This window comes from Chrysochloris asiatica, unplaced genomic scaffold (assembly GCF_000296735.1).
Source record: "Chrysochloris asiatica unplaced genomic scaffold, ChrAsi1.0 scaffold00321, whole genome shotgun sequence".
In the NCBI taxonomy this organism is placed as follows: Eukaryota; Metazoa; Chordata; class Mammalia; order Afrosoricida; family Chrysochloridae; genus Chrysochloris; species Chrysochloris asiatica.
Genome location: NW_006408839.1, coordinates 891,491 through 905,332, shown reverse-complemented (window position 1 = coordinate 905,332; position 13,842 = coordinate 891,491). Strand labels below are relative to the sequence as shown.

The following is a 13,842-nucleotide window of genomic DNA, read 5'->3' as shown; positions in this document are numbered from 1 at the left end:
ACACCTACACATACAGTAAACATGATACACACACACAGGCACACTTACACATACAGTAAACATGATACACACACACAGGCACACTTACACATACAGTAAACATGCACACACACAGGGACACCTACACCTACAGTAAACGTGATGCACACACACAGGGACACCTACACATACAGTAAACACGTGCAATGACTGTTGTGTTCTGTTAAGTCGATGCCGACTCACGGCAATCCCCAGGACAGAGGAGAAGTGTCCCTGAGGGTTCCTAGGTCATCAGCTATAGGGGGCAGCTCACGAGAGCACCCTCTCTCTCCTCCCAGGCAGCAACTGGTGAGTTCAAACCACCGAGCTTCTTGTGAGCAGATGAGCGCTTAACCACTGCACTACCAGGACTACGGCTCTTCAGTGACAGACACTCTGAAACCCCATGGTTTCTCAATAGAGTACCTTCAATATGCAAAGGTGCTGAATTAAAAGGTTCCACACTCAGTATCTGACTGCTGAATTCGCTCCTGTCTGTGATAGGATGCCACCCGTATACCTACAGGGACACGCACGCACGGTGTCCTCACCGAGCAGCAGCCGCAGCGGGGGCTGGCACGAGGGGAAGGCACACAGTAGGTCCAGCAGGCTGAGGTGGGCGGCCCGCACAAAACGCTGGTAGTCGGCGGCTCCCTGCTGGCTGCACAGCTCCTGCAGACGGCGCTTCTCGGTGGTGGTGTGGGTACAGTCGGCCAGGGCGCGCAGAAAGGCCTGGGCACAGAAGGGGGCAGAGGTCAACCCTGGACTCTGGCTGTGGTGATGTCACGTCACCCGTCAACCAGAGGAGAGCCATGGCTGGGCGGGGCAGCAAAACAGCCTGCGACTCAGAGCTGCTTTCACGTCTGCCTACTGGGGTGACAGTGCCCATGTGCCCGGCTGTGGCCTCTCTCCTCACCTCCTGAAGCCATCTGAGGTCACAGACCAGGGCATGGTCAGATGGTCCCACAATTTAAGTGCTTCTCTTGAGACAGGATACTTGACCTCCCCTAAGCTGCTGAACACAAGCAGACTTACACATTCAATAACCGTTAAGGGCTTGCTATAACCAGCTGCCAGGCAGGAGCGGTTCGGGGATCCAATGGCCCTATCCACCCTCAGATGCCCAGACTGCGCCTCACCTTCCCCTCAGACCACCTCTCATCCCTGCTCAGAGTTCACAGGTCACCCCTCATCCCTGCTCAGAGTTCACAGGTCACCCCTCATCCTCCCCTCAGAGTTCACAAGTCACCCCTCATGCCCCTCAGAGTTCACAGGTCACCCCTCATGCCCCTCAGAGTTCACAGGCCGCCCCTCATGCCCCTCAGAGTTCACAGGTCACCCCTCATCCTCCCTCAGAGCTCACAGGTCACCCCTCATGCCCCTCAGAGTTCACAGGTCACCCCTCATGCCCCTCAGAGTTCACAGGTGGCTTGCAGCAGTGGCAGCAGTATCTAAGTTGGCAGCTGTCAGTGTGGAGCAGGCTGAAGCTCTGACAGACACTAGGGCATTTTCAGGGACTTCCCGAGAGCAGCCCGAGCGGCAAATAGGCCCTGTTCGGTGGACAGCCAGCCGAGCAAGTACCAGGAGGTACCGGGGCCGTCCCGAGCCACCTCAGGCTGTGGTGGGCAGTTGGGGAACACACACAATTACAAAGACCTGAAGTCAAGTCTCCAAGATGGACAGGGCCAAACTCTGGCACAAAAGCATAAACCTGCTCCTCAGAGCTGCAGGTGGCCTCATGACCAAGGCTTGCTCATTATGTTGTTGTTGTGACGCAGTGACGCTGTCCAGGGTTTCCGAGGAGCAGCTGGGGGGCTTGGCGCGCTGGCCTTACACTTAGCGTTTCCGTGCTTTACCCATGCAGCACCACACCAGGACACAGGAGTTCACACAAGCCCACCGAGTCTACGCCGGCAAGTTTCTGGGAGCCACTGGAGGGCTGGAAACGTGCTGACCTAGCTCTCTAGATTCATGGGCTCCTCAGGAACCACACACTTCCACTAGTGATGCCCCTCACATCTCACTGGAAACGCTCCCAGGCAGCGCTAACCTGCTCCGCAGGGCCAGACACGGTGGCTGTTCTCCTGGGGTCAACAGGCTGCCAAGACGCAGCCGAGTCAGATGGCCAGCAGCCTTGCGTAGGGCCCCTGCCTACAGTTCCCAGGGACAGCAGATGCCAGGTGTCCCCGATTGTTGAGCCACATGCTGAGCACAGACCACGCGCTCAGGAAGACCCTGGAACAAATACAGGAACGTAGATCTCCAGTGAGCAAAACTCAAGCTTACCAACAGCAGTTTAGGGCACAGATTCTAACGTCTCGAGTTGCTTCAGACACGTTATCAGGAGGGGTCAGTCCCCAGAGAACATCCCGCTTGGTAAAGTGGATGGTCAGTGAAAACAAGGAAGGGCCCCAGCAAGCTGGACTGGCGCCGTGGCTGCAGCAATGAGCTCAAGCGTCACTTATGACAACTGTGAGGTTGGCTCAGGGCCGGCGTGGCTCACTCTGTTGTATGGGGGTCTCTAGGTGTCACATCAACGAGAAGACCTGCTCTTGCTGTTGAGTGCCAGTGGTCGGCTCCGACCCACAGCAACAGGCCTCAGGTTTTGGAGGAGGGCCTGGTGGCTGGCACTGCAGACCTGGCGGTTAGCAGTCCAGTGCTTATCCTAAAGCGCCAGACCAGGACCTCAAAGTTCAACAGTGGCCATTCGAAAGCAATCAGCTGTCGTCCACGGGACACACCTGTGCTCCACCGGGCATCAGGGACTGAGTTTGTCAGAAGTGGATCCCAGCACGTTTCCTCTGAGGTGCTTCCACGTGGACTAGACCCTCCACCCTTCCAGTTAACAAGCAGAGACAGTCACTGTGCACATCCCAAAACTCCAGTGAAAAGCAGCGAAAATGTAAATGATGATTATTTATTACACGGCAACTCTGTTGTCGTTACGTGCCGTGGACCCAGTGAATAAATTCAGACTCACGGTGGTCCTGTATAGGCTTTCCCAGAGCACAAAGCTTCATGGGAGCAGGCAGCCTCGCTCCCAGTGGAGCGGTTGGTGGGCTCAGCATTCATCAAGGACACCGCCAGGTCATTCCATGGAAGGATACCCAAGCTCTGGATTTCTTTTCCAACCAAAAAGGCAACTCACAGAACAAGTGAGCACAGTATTGTTGCTGTTAGGGGCCATCGAGTCGGCACCAATTCACAGCGACCCTACACACAACGGAACGAAACACTGCCCGGTCCTGGGCCGACCTCACAATCGTTCCTAAGCCAAAGTCCATTGCTGTAGCCACTGGGCCGATCAGTCGCGGGGTCTTCCCCTTTTTCTTCAACCCCCCACTTTACAAAACATGATATATTTCTCCAGGAACTGGTCCCTCCTAAGAATATGTTCAAAGCATGAGAGACGAAGTCTGGCCATCTTGGCCTCTAAGGAGCACTCTGGCTGCACTTCTTCCAAAACGGATCTGTTGGTTCTTTTGGCAGCCCATGGCACTTTCAGTATTCTCCCCTAACACCACAATTCAAAGGCATCAATTCTTCTACGATCCTCCTTATTCACTGTCCAGCTTTCGCATCCATATGAGGTAATTGAAAATACCATGGCTTTGGTTAGGTGCACCTTAGTCCTCAAGCTGGCATCTTTGCTCTTCAACACTTTAAATTAGAGGTCATTATGCAGCAGATTTGCCCAATTACATCATTTGATTTATTGACTACTGTTACCAATAATATTGACAGTAAATCAAGGCAAAATGAAGTCCTTGACAACTTCAATCTTTTCTCTATCTATATGAATGTTGTTTATTGGTCCAGTGGTGAGGATTTTTGTTTTCTTTACATTTACTGAGATGCAATCCATACCTAATGCTGTGGTCTTTGATCTTCATCAGTACTTTGAGTCCTCCTAACTTTCAGCAAGCAAGGTTGTATCATCTGCATATTGCAGGCTGTAAGATTTTCCAATCCTGATGCCATATGTTTCTTCATACAATCCAGCTACATACAGAATGAATAAATATGATGAAAGAATACAACCCTGGCACACACCTTTGCTAATTTTAACGTTCGGTGTTTCCTTGTTGTGTTTGAACAACTGCCTCTTGGTCCACATACAGATTGCTCATGAGCACAATTAAGTGTTCCAGAACGCTCATTCTCCACAATGTTGTCCACAGCCTATCATGATCCACACAATAGAAGGCCTTTGCGTAGTCAATAAAGCACAGGTAAACATCTTTCTGATATTCTCTGCTTTCAGCCAAGATCCATCGGACATCAGCAATGATATCCCTCATTCCACATCCTCTTCTGAATCCAGCTTGAGCCTCTGGAAGTTCTCTGTCAATGTATGGTTGCAGCCATTTTTGCATTATCTTTAGCAAAATTTTACTTGCATGCGGGATTAATGATTTCATCCGATGATATCCACATTGCTTTGGGTCACCTCTCTTTGGAAGGGGCACAAATACGAATCTCTTCAAGTCAGTTGGTCAGGTAGCTGTCTTCCAAATTTAATATAGATGAATGAGTGCCTCCAGGGCTGCATCAGTTTGTTAAAAGATGGCGATTTGCATTCTATCAATTCCTGGAGCCTTGTTCTTTGACAATACCTTCAGTACATCTTGGACTTCTTCCTTCAGGATCAATGGCTGCTGATTATACGCTACCTCTTGAAATGGCTGAACATCACATCATTTCTTTTTGGTAAAGTAACTCTGTGTATTGTTTTCATCTTCTTTTGATGCTTTCTGAATCATTCAATATTTTTCCCAAAGAATCCTTCAATATTGCCAGTTGGTTTGAATTTTTTTTCAGTTCCCTCAGCTTGAGGAACACAGAGCATGTTCTTCCCTTTTGGTTTTCTAACTCCAAGGCTTTGCACATTTCATTATAATATCTGACTTTGTCTTCTTGAGCAGACCTTTCAAATTTTCTGTTCAGCTCTTGTACCTCCTCAATTCTTCCATTTACTTTAGCATCTCTATGCTGGAAAGCCAAGTTTCAGAGTCTCTTCTGACATCCATTTTGATATTTTCCTTCTTTCTTGCCTTCTTAATGATCTTTGCTTTCTTTTGTATGACATTCTTGATGTCAACTCACAACTCCGCTGGTCTCTTGTCTTTAGTGTCTAATGAATCCAATCTGTTCTTCAGATGATCTCTTAACTTAGGCTAGTTCAAGGTCATAGTTGGGCTCTCATGGATTCATTTTAATGTTCATCAGAACAGTACAAGACATTTTTTTTTTTTTAAAGCAAAATATCCTTTGAGTGTTAACTCTTGAAGGCTCAATCGTAAAAGAATTTCACTTTCTGAGCTTCTATCTGGATTTTTTTTTTTTTTTTTTACAATGAACAGATCACCTTTATAGTACAAAAAACAGATCCATGAGAGGGTTTCAAAAAGTTCATGGAAAAATTCCACTATCTTTTAATCCCGTTTTCCATACACTTTTTGAAACTCCCTTGTAATTACTACATAAACATTCAAAACCAGTTGTTGTTGTTGTTAAGTGCCATTGAGTCGGGTCCGACCCATAGCGACCCTGTACAGGGTTTCCGAGGGTGTAAATCTTTACGGGAGTAGAAAGCCTCATCTTTCTCCCGCGGAGCGGCTGGTAGTTTCGAACCGCTGACCCTAAGGTTCGCAGCCCAATTCGTAACCACTACGCTACCAGAGCTCCTTTTTGAAACTCCCTTGTAATTACTACATAAACATTCAAAACCAGTAGAGTTGAACTAAAATGATGCAGTTGGCAGATTTTAGTGAAGAGGTGCCCATGACAGACAATTCTAAATGTACTCAGATTACATGCAAGGTTGAGCTTCGTAAGTATTCTGCTTACTACGCGATGCCCAACAACTGCAATCCACAGAGATTACTAAGCAGGAGGAAGGCTTTGTTGTAGATGGGGCTGCCTCATGAGGGGGCACCAATTGGGCCCAGCAGAGCCTGGGAAGTTTCACCTGTGGCTCTCCACTCGGGGGACCTGTGACAACATCACTAACCACTGTCCAACAGAGCTCCCTGTGTTAACACTGACATTTAGTGGACCCTTCAGAGGACCATCAGTCCATAAACCAAGCCCACTGCGGACTCACGGTGACCCTGGGGACAACCCCAGCAGAACCGTCCAGAGATCTTGCAAGGCTGGGGTCTGTAAGGAAGCAGACTGCCTCATCTTTCTCCCGTGAGAGGCTGGTGGATTCGAACCATTGAGCTGGTGGTTAGCGGCCAAGCTTTCACCCACTGCACCTCCAGGGCTCCTTGGAAACACCGACGGAGCCCACCAAAAGGCCATTAAGCTCTTGTGAGCTGCCTGTCATCAGGGAGATGGAGGCCTGGCAGTTTTCAGGTGGTCCACACACGCGAACCGGGAGATAGTCACCAAGATGAGCTCCGCTGACAAGGTCAGCGTCCAGTGAAAAGGACTCAGAAAAGCCCTGCCTACAGACAGCGCCTGCCATAAAGACATGAAGCACCGTCACTTCAATGGAAGCACACCATAAAGGCATTCGTCTGTGACAACTCCACAGACGCAAGGCATGATGGGACGCCAGGAGTTTGGGAACATGCTGGGCGAACACTCTGTGTGGGCACAGGGCTGTTGCTAGGGCCCCGGAACGAGTCCTACAGAGAACACGGCCCCTTCCCCCCCAGACAGCCGAGGTACCTTTTTAGGGGTGGCTCGTATCTCCAGGCACCAGGTGAAGACGGACTGGAGAGAACAGTTCTCGGGGATGTGCGGGGGTAACGCAGCTCCTTTTCAGGGAAAGACAGAAACCAGGTTCATGGCATCGGAAAGAGAAGATTAACACATCTGCAGGCTTCAAACACAACGACCTGCAAATGCACTGCATGTTGTGATGATCCAGAATGAGCACAGAGGGAAGGCCCAGTTTATAAAAAGGTAAATGACAAATTCAAAAGCATCATTATTATAGTAGCCATACGACTGAACCCAGACGGACTCCCGGTGTGGCGCTGTAGGCCCAGCAATGGACTGTGAACCACAAATTCAAAAGCATCATTATTATAGTAACCATGAGTACTGAACCCAGACGGACTCCCGGTGTGGTGCTGTAGGCCCAGCACTGGACTGTGAACCATAAATTCAAAAGCATCATTATTATAGTAACCATGACGACTGAACCCAGATAGATTCCCGGTGTGGCGCTGCAGGCCCAGCACTGGACTGCGAACCACAAGGTCAGTAGTTCAGACCCTCGAGCTGCTCCTCGGAAACCCTACACAGGTTAGCTATGAGTCAGAACCGACTTGACAGTACTTCAGAACAACAGTAACTGTATGAAGACATGCCACACAAAAGAAAGAAACAAAATCCCACAAAATGGCACCATTCCATTAGATTCTAGAATCCATTTATCCTGAAAAGAATGAGAACTGCAAGCACTGAAGTTTAAGATTTGAGAAAATAATGCATGATTTCTAGTGCGGAGAAAAACCAACTTTTAACTATGAAAACCGAAAGCATCAAATCACTGTCACTGAGGTAATACAACCCACAGGGCACAGAAGAACCGTCCCCTCGGGTCTCTCCTGCAGGGTGGCTGGGACCGCCAAGCTTGCTGGAAGCAACCCAACAAAGAACCCAGTGTGTCACACGTCCTGGTAACTGTGTGTGACAGACAAGTGCCCGCTAGGGTTCCCAAGGCGGCAAATCTGTGAGGGAGCAGAGAGCACCACCTTTCTCCTGGGGAGTGGCCAGTGGGTTCAAACTATAGACTTCTCGGGACACGAGACCACCAGAGCTCCTCTACAGTAAACAGGAGACAATTAAACAGGACAGGAAAACCATTTTTATCAAATGGTTCTAGATTGTTGCTTCCAAAGACCACAGGGCCACAACAATTGGTCATGTCCAAAAAGGAGACGCCCACCACCCTCTCGCTTATACGATGAACACAGACATTAGTTTATGGAGCCATCAGTGGGGGCTGCCACCCACTCGCTCGTCAGCTCCAGTCACGGGCCTGAGGGCCCCAGAGCATGCTCAGGGCCTCACCTTTCTTCTGCGTGGCCCCCTTCATCACCTCCAGGAAGACATGGTGCCGGCTCTGCTCCTCGAGCCCCAGCCTCTGGAGCAGGCCCTGTACCTCCGCGTCATTGTTGGGGCAGACCACGTGGAAGGCGTCTCCAGGCTCGTAGGCAAAGGCTGTTTTCTAGGGAAGAGCCCAAAGGGCAGAAGAGGATCCAAAGTGGTGAGTAAGACACAGAGACATCAAACCACATTTGACTACAAGACTCTTCCGGTATATGGACTCACAAATAAAGCAAGCGCAATGGCCAAAATCTAACCAATCAATGAGGTTGCTTTTGGTATGAGTGGTCCAACACTGTACTTGTCCAACATTCTAAGTTCTAAAATCAGTGTTTACAGAATGAACGGCAACACAGGTAGGGCCTCAGCTAGAAGGGTCCTTGTATAAACACACGCACTGCGACCCCAATGCCCAGGATCACCTGCCTACATCTCAGTTCCTTTCTCCTCCTTACCTTGAGGGAAGCGGGGGGACAGGTACGATATTCCTCCTCGCTGGCATAAAATGTTAAACAACAACACGGCTCATCATCTTCCCTCCCGTCCCTGGTCTGTCAGTCACCCCGTCCCTGGTCTGTCAGTCAACCCCGTCCCTGGTCTGTCAGTCACCCCCGCCCCTGGTCTGTCTCTCAGTCACCCCCGTCCCTGTTCTGTCTCTCAGTCACCCCCTTCCCTGGTCTGTCTCTCAGTCACCCCCTTCCCTGGTCTGTCTCTCAGTCACCCCCTTCCCTGGTCTGTCTCTCAGTCACCCCCTTCCCTGGGTCTAGGTGGGTCCTGGCCCTGAGTCCCGCCTCCTCTCAGGTGTGGGCAGCAGCATGGGGTGGGGGAACCACTGTGAGTCGCAGAGACTACCAGTCATTCCGAGACTTACCGAAATGTCCAGCTCCAACAGCATAGCGGTTTTTACGGCGTCGTTCGTAGTGAGTTGAACAGCCTTTGAAATGGGAACTTGGAAGACTGGGCCCGCTGAAGTCACCGGGACACGAATTTCCTCCTTCAGAATAATGCGAGACCATGAGAGTAAAGGCTTCTCCTCAGAGACTACTCCAGGGGACTCCACACAGCCTGGTCAGCTAAGTGGTCCTTGCTGAGTTGGCCAGCAGCAGACATTAACTTTGCAAACAACACCTGCTCTTTCAGAAGAGGAGCTCATCTGAGTGTCTGACTCCTAGGTCCTGGCTTTCTGTACTGAGATCGCCAGACTCTCAGATGGTCACGTGCCAACAGTGCTCCCTTGCACCACTAATGTCTCAGGTGAGAGACCAAGGCTTGCCCTTCAGAGTCGTGGGGAAGCTGACCTGTCACAGCATCTCAAGTACGCGGTTGACAGGGCGAGAGTGAACATCGACAGTGTGTAAGTTATAAGGGTAGTGATGGTCAATAAAACTTTACTGACAACCCGGGCAGTGACCACCTCCTGCCGCGTGCCGTAGTGGGCTGTACTCTACCATGACAACAAAGACAAAGCATGTTCCCATAGCAGGACGAGACACAACGCCCTCTTACCTGGGCAAGAGGTTCCCGCAGAGTCACCTGCAAATACTCAGGGGGGGCCGCAGGGATGCTGAGGGCGGCCTGGGAGAGCGGGGGTTCCGAGTGGGTGAGGGAGGGCTCCACACCGTCCCCCAGAGTGCCAGTCTGACCACTGTCCACTGCATCCTGTCCCGAGGCCTGCGGAGCCCCTCCTCCGGAATCATCCAGGCACAGACTCTGTATGCGTGTGTCTAGGGCAGCACATGCCGGCGTCATGGGATCACGCAGCAAGGAAGTATGGGGCCCCGCGGTGGGGGATCCCCTCGTGGCTTCTCCCCCTTGACTTGATGCAAAGTGCTTCATGAGGGCGGTCCAGAGCCCACCAATCCACGGCTCCACCACAAGCTCTAGACTGGATTATGACCGAGACAACAGGAAGGCATCGCGTAAGATCTCCATGCCAGTGTGGTTGTTCTAACACACACATACCCAGCAAACACCATCATCCATATCCTCCATGGCGGTGTGGTTGTTCTAACTTATACACACAGCAGGACACTAGCTTCCGAGTTCTCCATTTACTCTCTGAGGCTGACTCACACAGGATGTCCAGAGATGACTTATATATGACAGGGATGTGCTAAGGCGAGAACACATATGCCTCCCTGTAGCCCTCTGGGCCTCCCCCTCACAGTGCACATTATTAGGATCTACCTGCAGCGGACAGACAGACATGGAAAGTTTCACCACTGTGACCACGGTCTCAGTCAATGCATGGAAGAGCAAGGGTTTAGCCCCAGTGTCTGCATTCTGTTACCCTACGATGTGGTGATACATTACGCAAGGATGTTTGCTTGCAGCTGTGTTATGTTCAGACAAGGGAAAGAATGAAGGCAGGTAGGCAGTTATGGTAGGAGGTGCAGGCTGCTGAAACACACACTCCAGAGCCGTCATGCTTGCTGGGACGTGGACAAGGAAATGGAAAGTTTATGAAGAGCAGCACACACAGAGTGAGAGGGGGGACAGACCGGACACAACACAGACAAGACTTCGATGGTGGACATCTCATGGCTCAACTGAAGCCCGACAGTCTGAAAGGACTCACTGGAGTCAACCGACAACAAATCACGTCAGGGTCACAGATGAAGGTGTATAAACCAAGGGGGCAGGATAAAGCAAGGTTGGTGGTTCAAACTCACCAGCCATCCCTCGGAACCGACGCGACAACACTTAACAACAACAACAACAAGAGGCAGTGTAGAGTGGATGGCTCTTACCCCACACAGTCGTCTGCATGTCCGGTGTCATAGAAATGCCGGGCCCCGAGTTCCTGAAGTCGTTTATCGATGATTTTCCCTCCATTACAGAAGTACGTGTACTCCGAATCACCCAGACCTAGGAGCCCAAACATACAGTTAGTCATGCTCACCTTCATAGGCAGACAGAAAGGGCCTGTGGGCATTCTAAACAACGCTCTAACTCTTAGCAAAGGAGAGAGAACCAATACAATGGCACATTAAAAACAACATCATGTATACAGACAACCATCTTCTGTTTTCAGTAGAAAAGTATCAAAACAGACACAAACGGATCATTTGACCAGTGTTAAATATTCGAAGAGAGAAGACACAGAAATGTGAACAGTCAGATTCAGCACACAGACAGACACAGACAACTTGGTATCGATTACTGTACTCAATGTCTGAGCCATTTTCACCTTGTGCTCTCTCCCTGTTACTAAAGGCCTGAGTGACTAGCAAGCCAAAACACAAACCAAAGAACCGCTAAAGAGATGAAGTAGCTTCTCAGTTAGTGAGATGTGACTGGTCTAGGCTAGGGTCTTGAATCTGAAATTTCCCACCCATTCTTCATTAGACTCTTCATCTTTGCTAGAGATCCCCTATTCCAGGACTGGGGGCTCCTCCACACAGGCAGACCTTGTTCTGTGGCACTGGCCGTCTGCATGTCTGCAGACCGCTCAGTGCACAGAATGAGGCCTGCCTGCAGGTGCACAGACCACCCAGTGCACTGAACGAGGTCTGCCCGCAAGAGCGCAGACCGCTCAGAGCACAGAATGAGGCCTGCCCACAGGAGCTCAGACCACTCAGTGCACAGAACGAGGCCTGCCCGCAGGAGCACAGACTGCCCAGTGTTGATGTTAACCCTTGATATTTAAAGCAATGTCGAGACAAATGAGCAAGGCAGGAGCAGAGCGTAGGATGCATTACCCAGCAGTCCGTACTGCAGGTGAGCCAAGAGGTCCCCCGGCAGCGTCTTGTCCTGTATCTCCTTGACGAAGTTGCGGGCTGTGTCTGGTGGGTCTCCACTGCCCGTGGTAGAGACGACGATGACAAGAGGTGCAGTCTCAGTTTTCAGATCATACTGCAAACACGAGAGAGAGCAGAGGGTCAGCGAGAAAGGGGGACCTTCGGCGGATGAACTCAAACACAGCAGGTTCCTTTAACTTTTCCTAAAACAAAACAGTAATTTAGCTTAACTGGTTTGTTTTAAAAAAAAAAACAAACACAAAACTCCACCTTGAGCACTGTGCTCCCTTAAGAACCACGAGAGGGAATGAAGTAATCTGGGAGGTCTGCTTCCTCCCCTCCAGGTAACCTGCACCCCTGGAGTCCTGCTCAAACAGGAGAAACACATTAGAGGAGAAGTGGACGGGACCTCGACAGAGCCTGCTGACGACCCCACTGCTGTCTCTCAGACTCCTGGGCCTCAAGACCTGGACTCAGCACAGCCGTGGGCCGTGGTTCCTCCTTAGACCTCAAGCTGTGATTCAGCCAGTGTTAATCCTCTCTCTCCTGCTTTGGGTCAGATACTCAGACATTTGAGTATATTTAGCAAAGCATGTAATGAATGTAATCTGATTTCTGTTTAAAGGGTGATTGTATGTCAAGAAAATCTTTTCCTTCTGCCTATTGGGGTTGGTACTTCTATACCTCAGCTCCAACAGAGTGCATGCTTCATACAAAAGGATGGAAGTGGTGATGGTTCTGTGCCACGGACTCGGTTCCGACTCACAGTGACCCTGGACAGGGTTTCCAAGGCTGTACATCTTTATGGGAGCAGAAAGCCTCATCTTTCTCCCACAGAACGGCTGATAGTTTTGAACTGCAGACCCTTAGATTAGCAGCCCAATTCGTAACCACTACGCTACCAGAGCTCCTGGAATTAGGCTTCACCTATAATGATCTATGGAGAAGAGTCCAGCACACTACTGAGAACCGAGAAATGTTCTCCACCACCCTAAGAACAGCAGCAACATCCAGCACCCATTGTTGGACCTATTTTGATGGTGGAAAATGGAGTCTGGTTTCCCACATTAACAATCTGGGAGATCTACCCCTCCACGTGCAGGTCCCCTCAGTGTATAAACTTCTTCATTTGCAGGGTCCTCACTGAGACTCACTGACTAACCGACTCCATTTTGTTTAGGATGATATATCCAAGCCAGCATTCCCGGCTCTTATTTTCAGATTTCATTTCTGTGAAATTAGCTTCAAATGAAAATAGTTATTTTGCTCCTGGGCACTGCTCTTTGGATTAACAGAACTAAGCTTAGGTTGTGTAAACCAGCAAGTTTTACAAACAGCAAAACAACCAGGTGAGCAATGCAGCAAGGTAGGAAAATTCCTGTGACCATACAAACTTCGACCTCCACGATTAATGTGTGTAGCCACCCTTGTTAGGTAACCAAGACAACCAACTTCGATATCTGTTCCAAGGAAGACCTTTTGCTGAATGTTAGCAATTATTCCTTTAACATTTTTCAGTTTTTGTTCAGTTAATTTAGAATTGTTTGAAACATTAAAACAACACAACCCTTTAAATTCCTCACAACCATGATTCTGCTGTAAGAGCAAATAATCTGTAGCACCGCTGTTTTCCCATGAGGAGGTCCTAGAGCTGAACAGAAAATTTCAAAGGTCAGCTCGAGAAGATAAAGCCAAATATTACAACAAAATGTGCAAAGATCTGGAATCAGAAAACCAAAAAGGAAGAACACGGTCAGTATTTCTCAAGCTGGGAGAACAGAAGAAAAAATTCAAGCCTCAACTTTCGTTATTGAAAGATTCTCTGGGCAAATTATTGAATGATGCAGAACGCATCAAGAGAAGATGGAAGGAATACACAGAGTCACTGTACCAAGGGGAAATGGTTGATGTTCAGCCATTTTAAGAGGCAGCATATGATCAAGAGCCAATGATACTCAGGGAGGAAGTCCAAGGTGCATTGAAGGAATTGGCAAAGAACAAGGCACCAGGAATTGAT

The 13,842-nt window shown here is 49.7% G+C and overlaps 1 protein-coding gene across 1 annotated transcript in view; it reads right to left on the bottom strand.

Annotated features, from left to right (window-relative positions):
• Window positions 1–13,842, bottom strand: part of MTRR (5-methyltetrahydrofolate-homocysteine methyltransferase reductase) — a 32,135-nt gene that overhangs the window by 10,211 nt on the left and 8,082 nt on the right. Inside the window, exons 5-11 of the mRNA XM_006875347.1 lie at window positions 11,787–11,940; window positions 10,836–10,953; window positions 9,592–9,970; window positions 8,957–9,079; window positions 8,050–8,206; window positions 6,697–6,785; window positions 570–750 (exon numbers count right to left, since the gene is read on the bottom strand). Coding sequence (XP_006875409.1) covers window positions 570–750; window positions 6,697–6,785; window positions 8,050–8,206; window positions 8,957–9,079; window positions 9,592–9,970; window positions 10,836–10,953; window positions 11,787–11,940 — 1,201 coding nt within the window. The remainder of the gene's footprint in view (window positions 1–569; window positions 751–6,696; window positions 6,786–8,049; window positions 8,207–8,956; window positions 9,080–9,591; window positions 9,971–10,835; window positions 10,954–11,786; window positions 11,941–13,842) is intronic.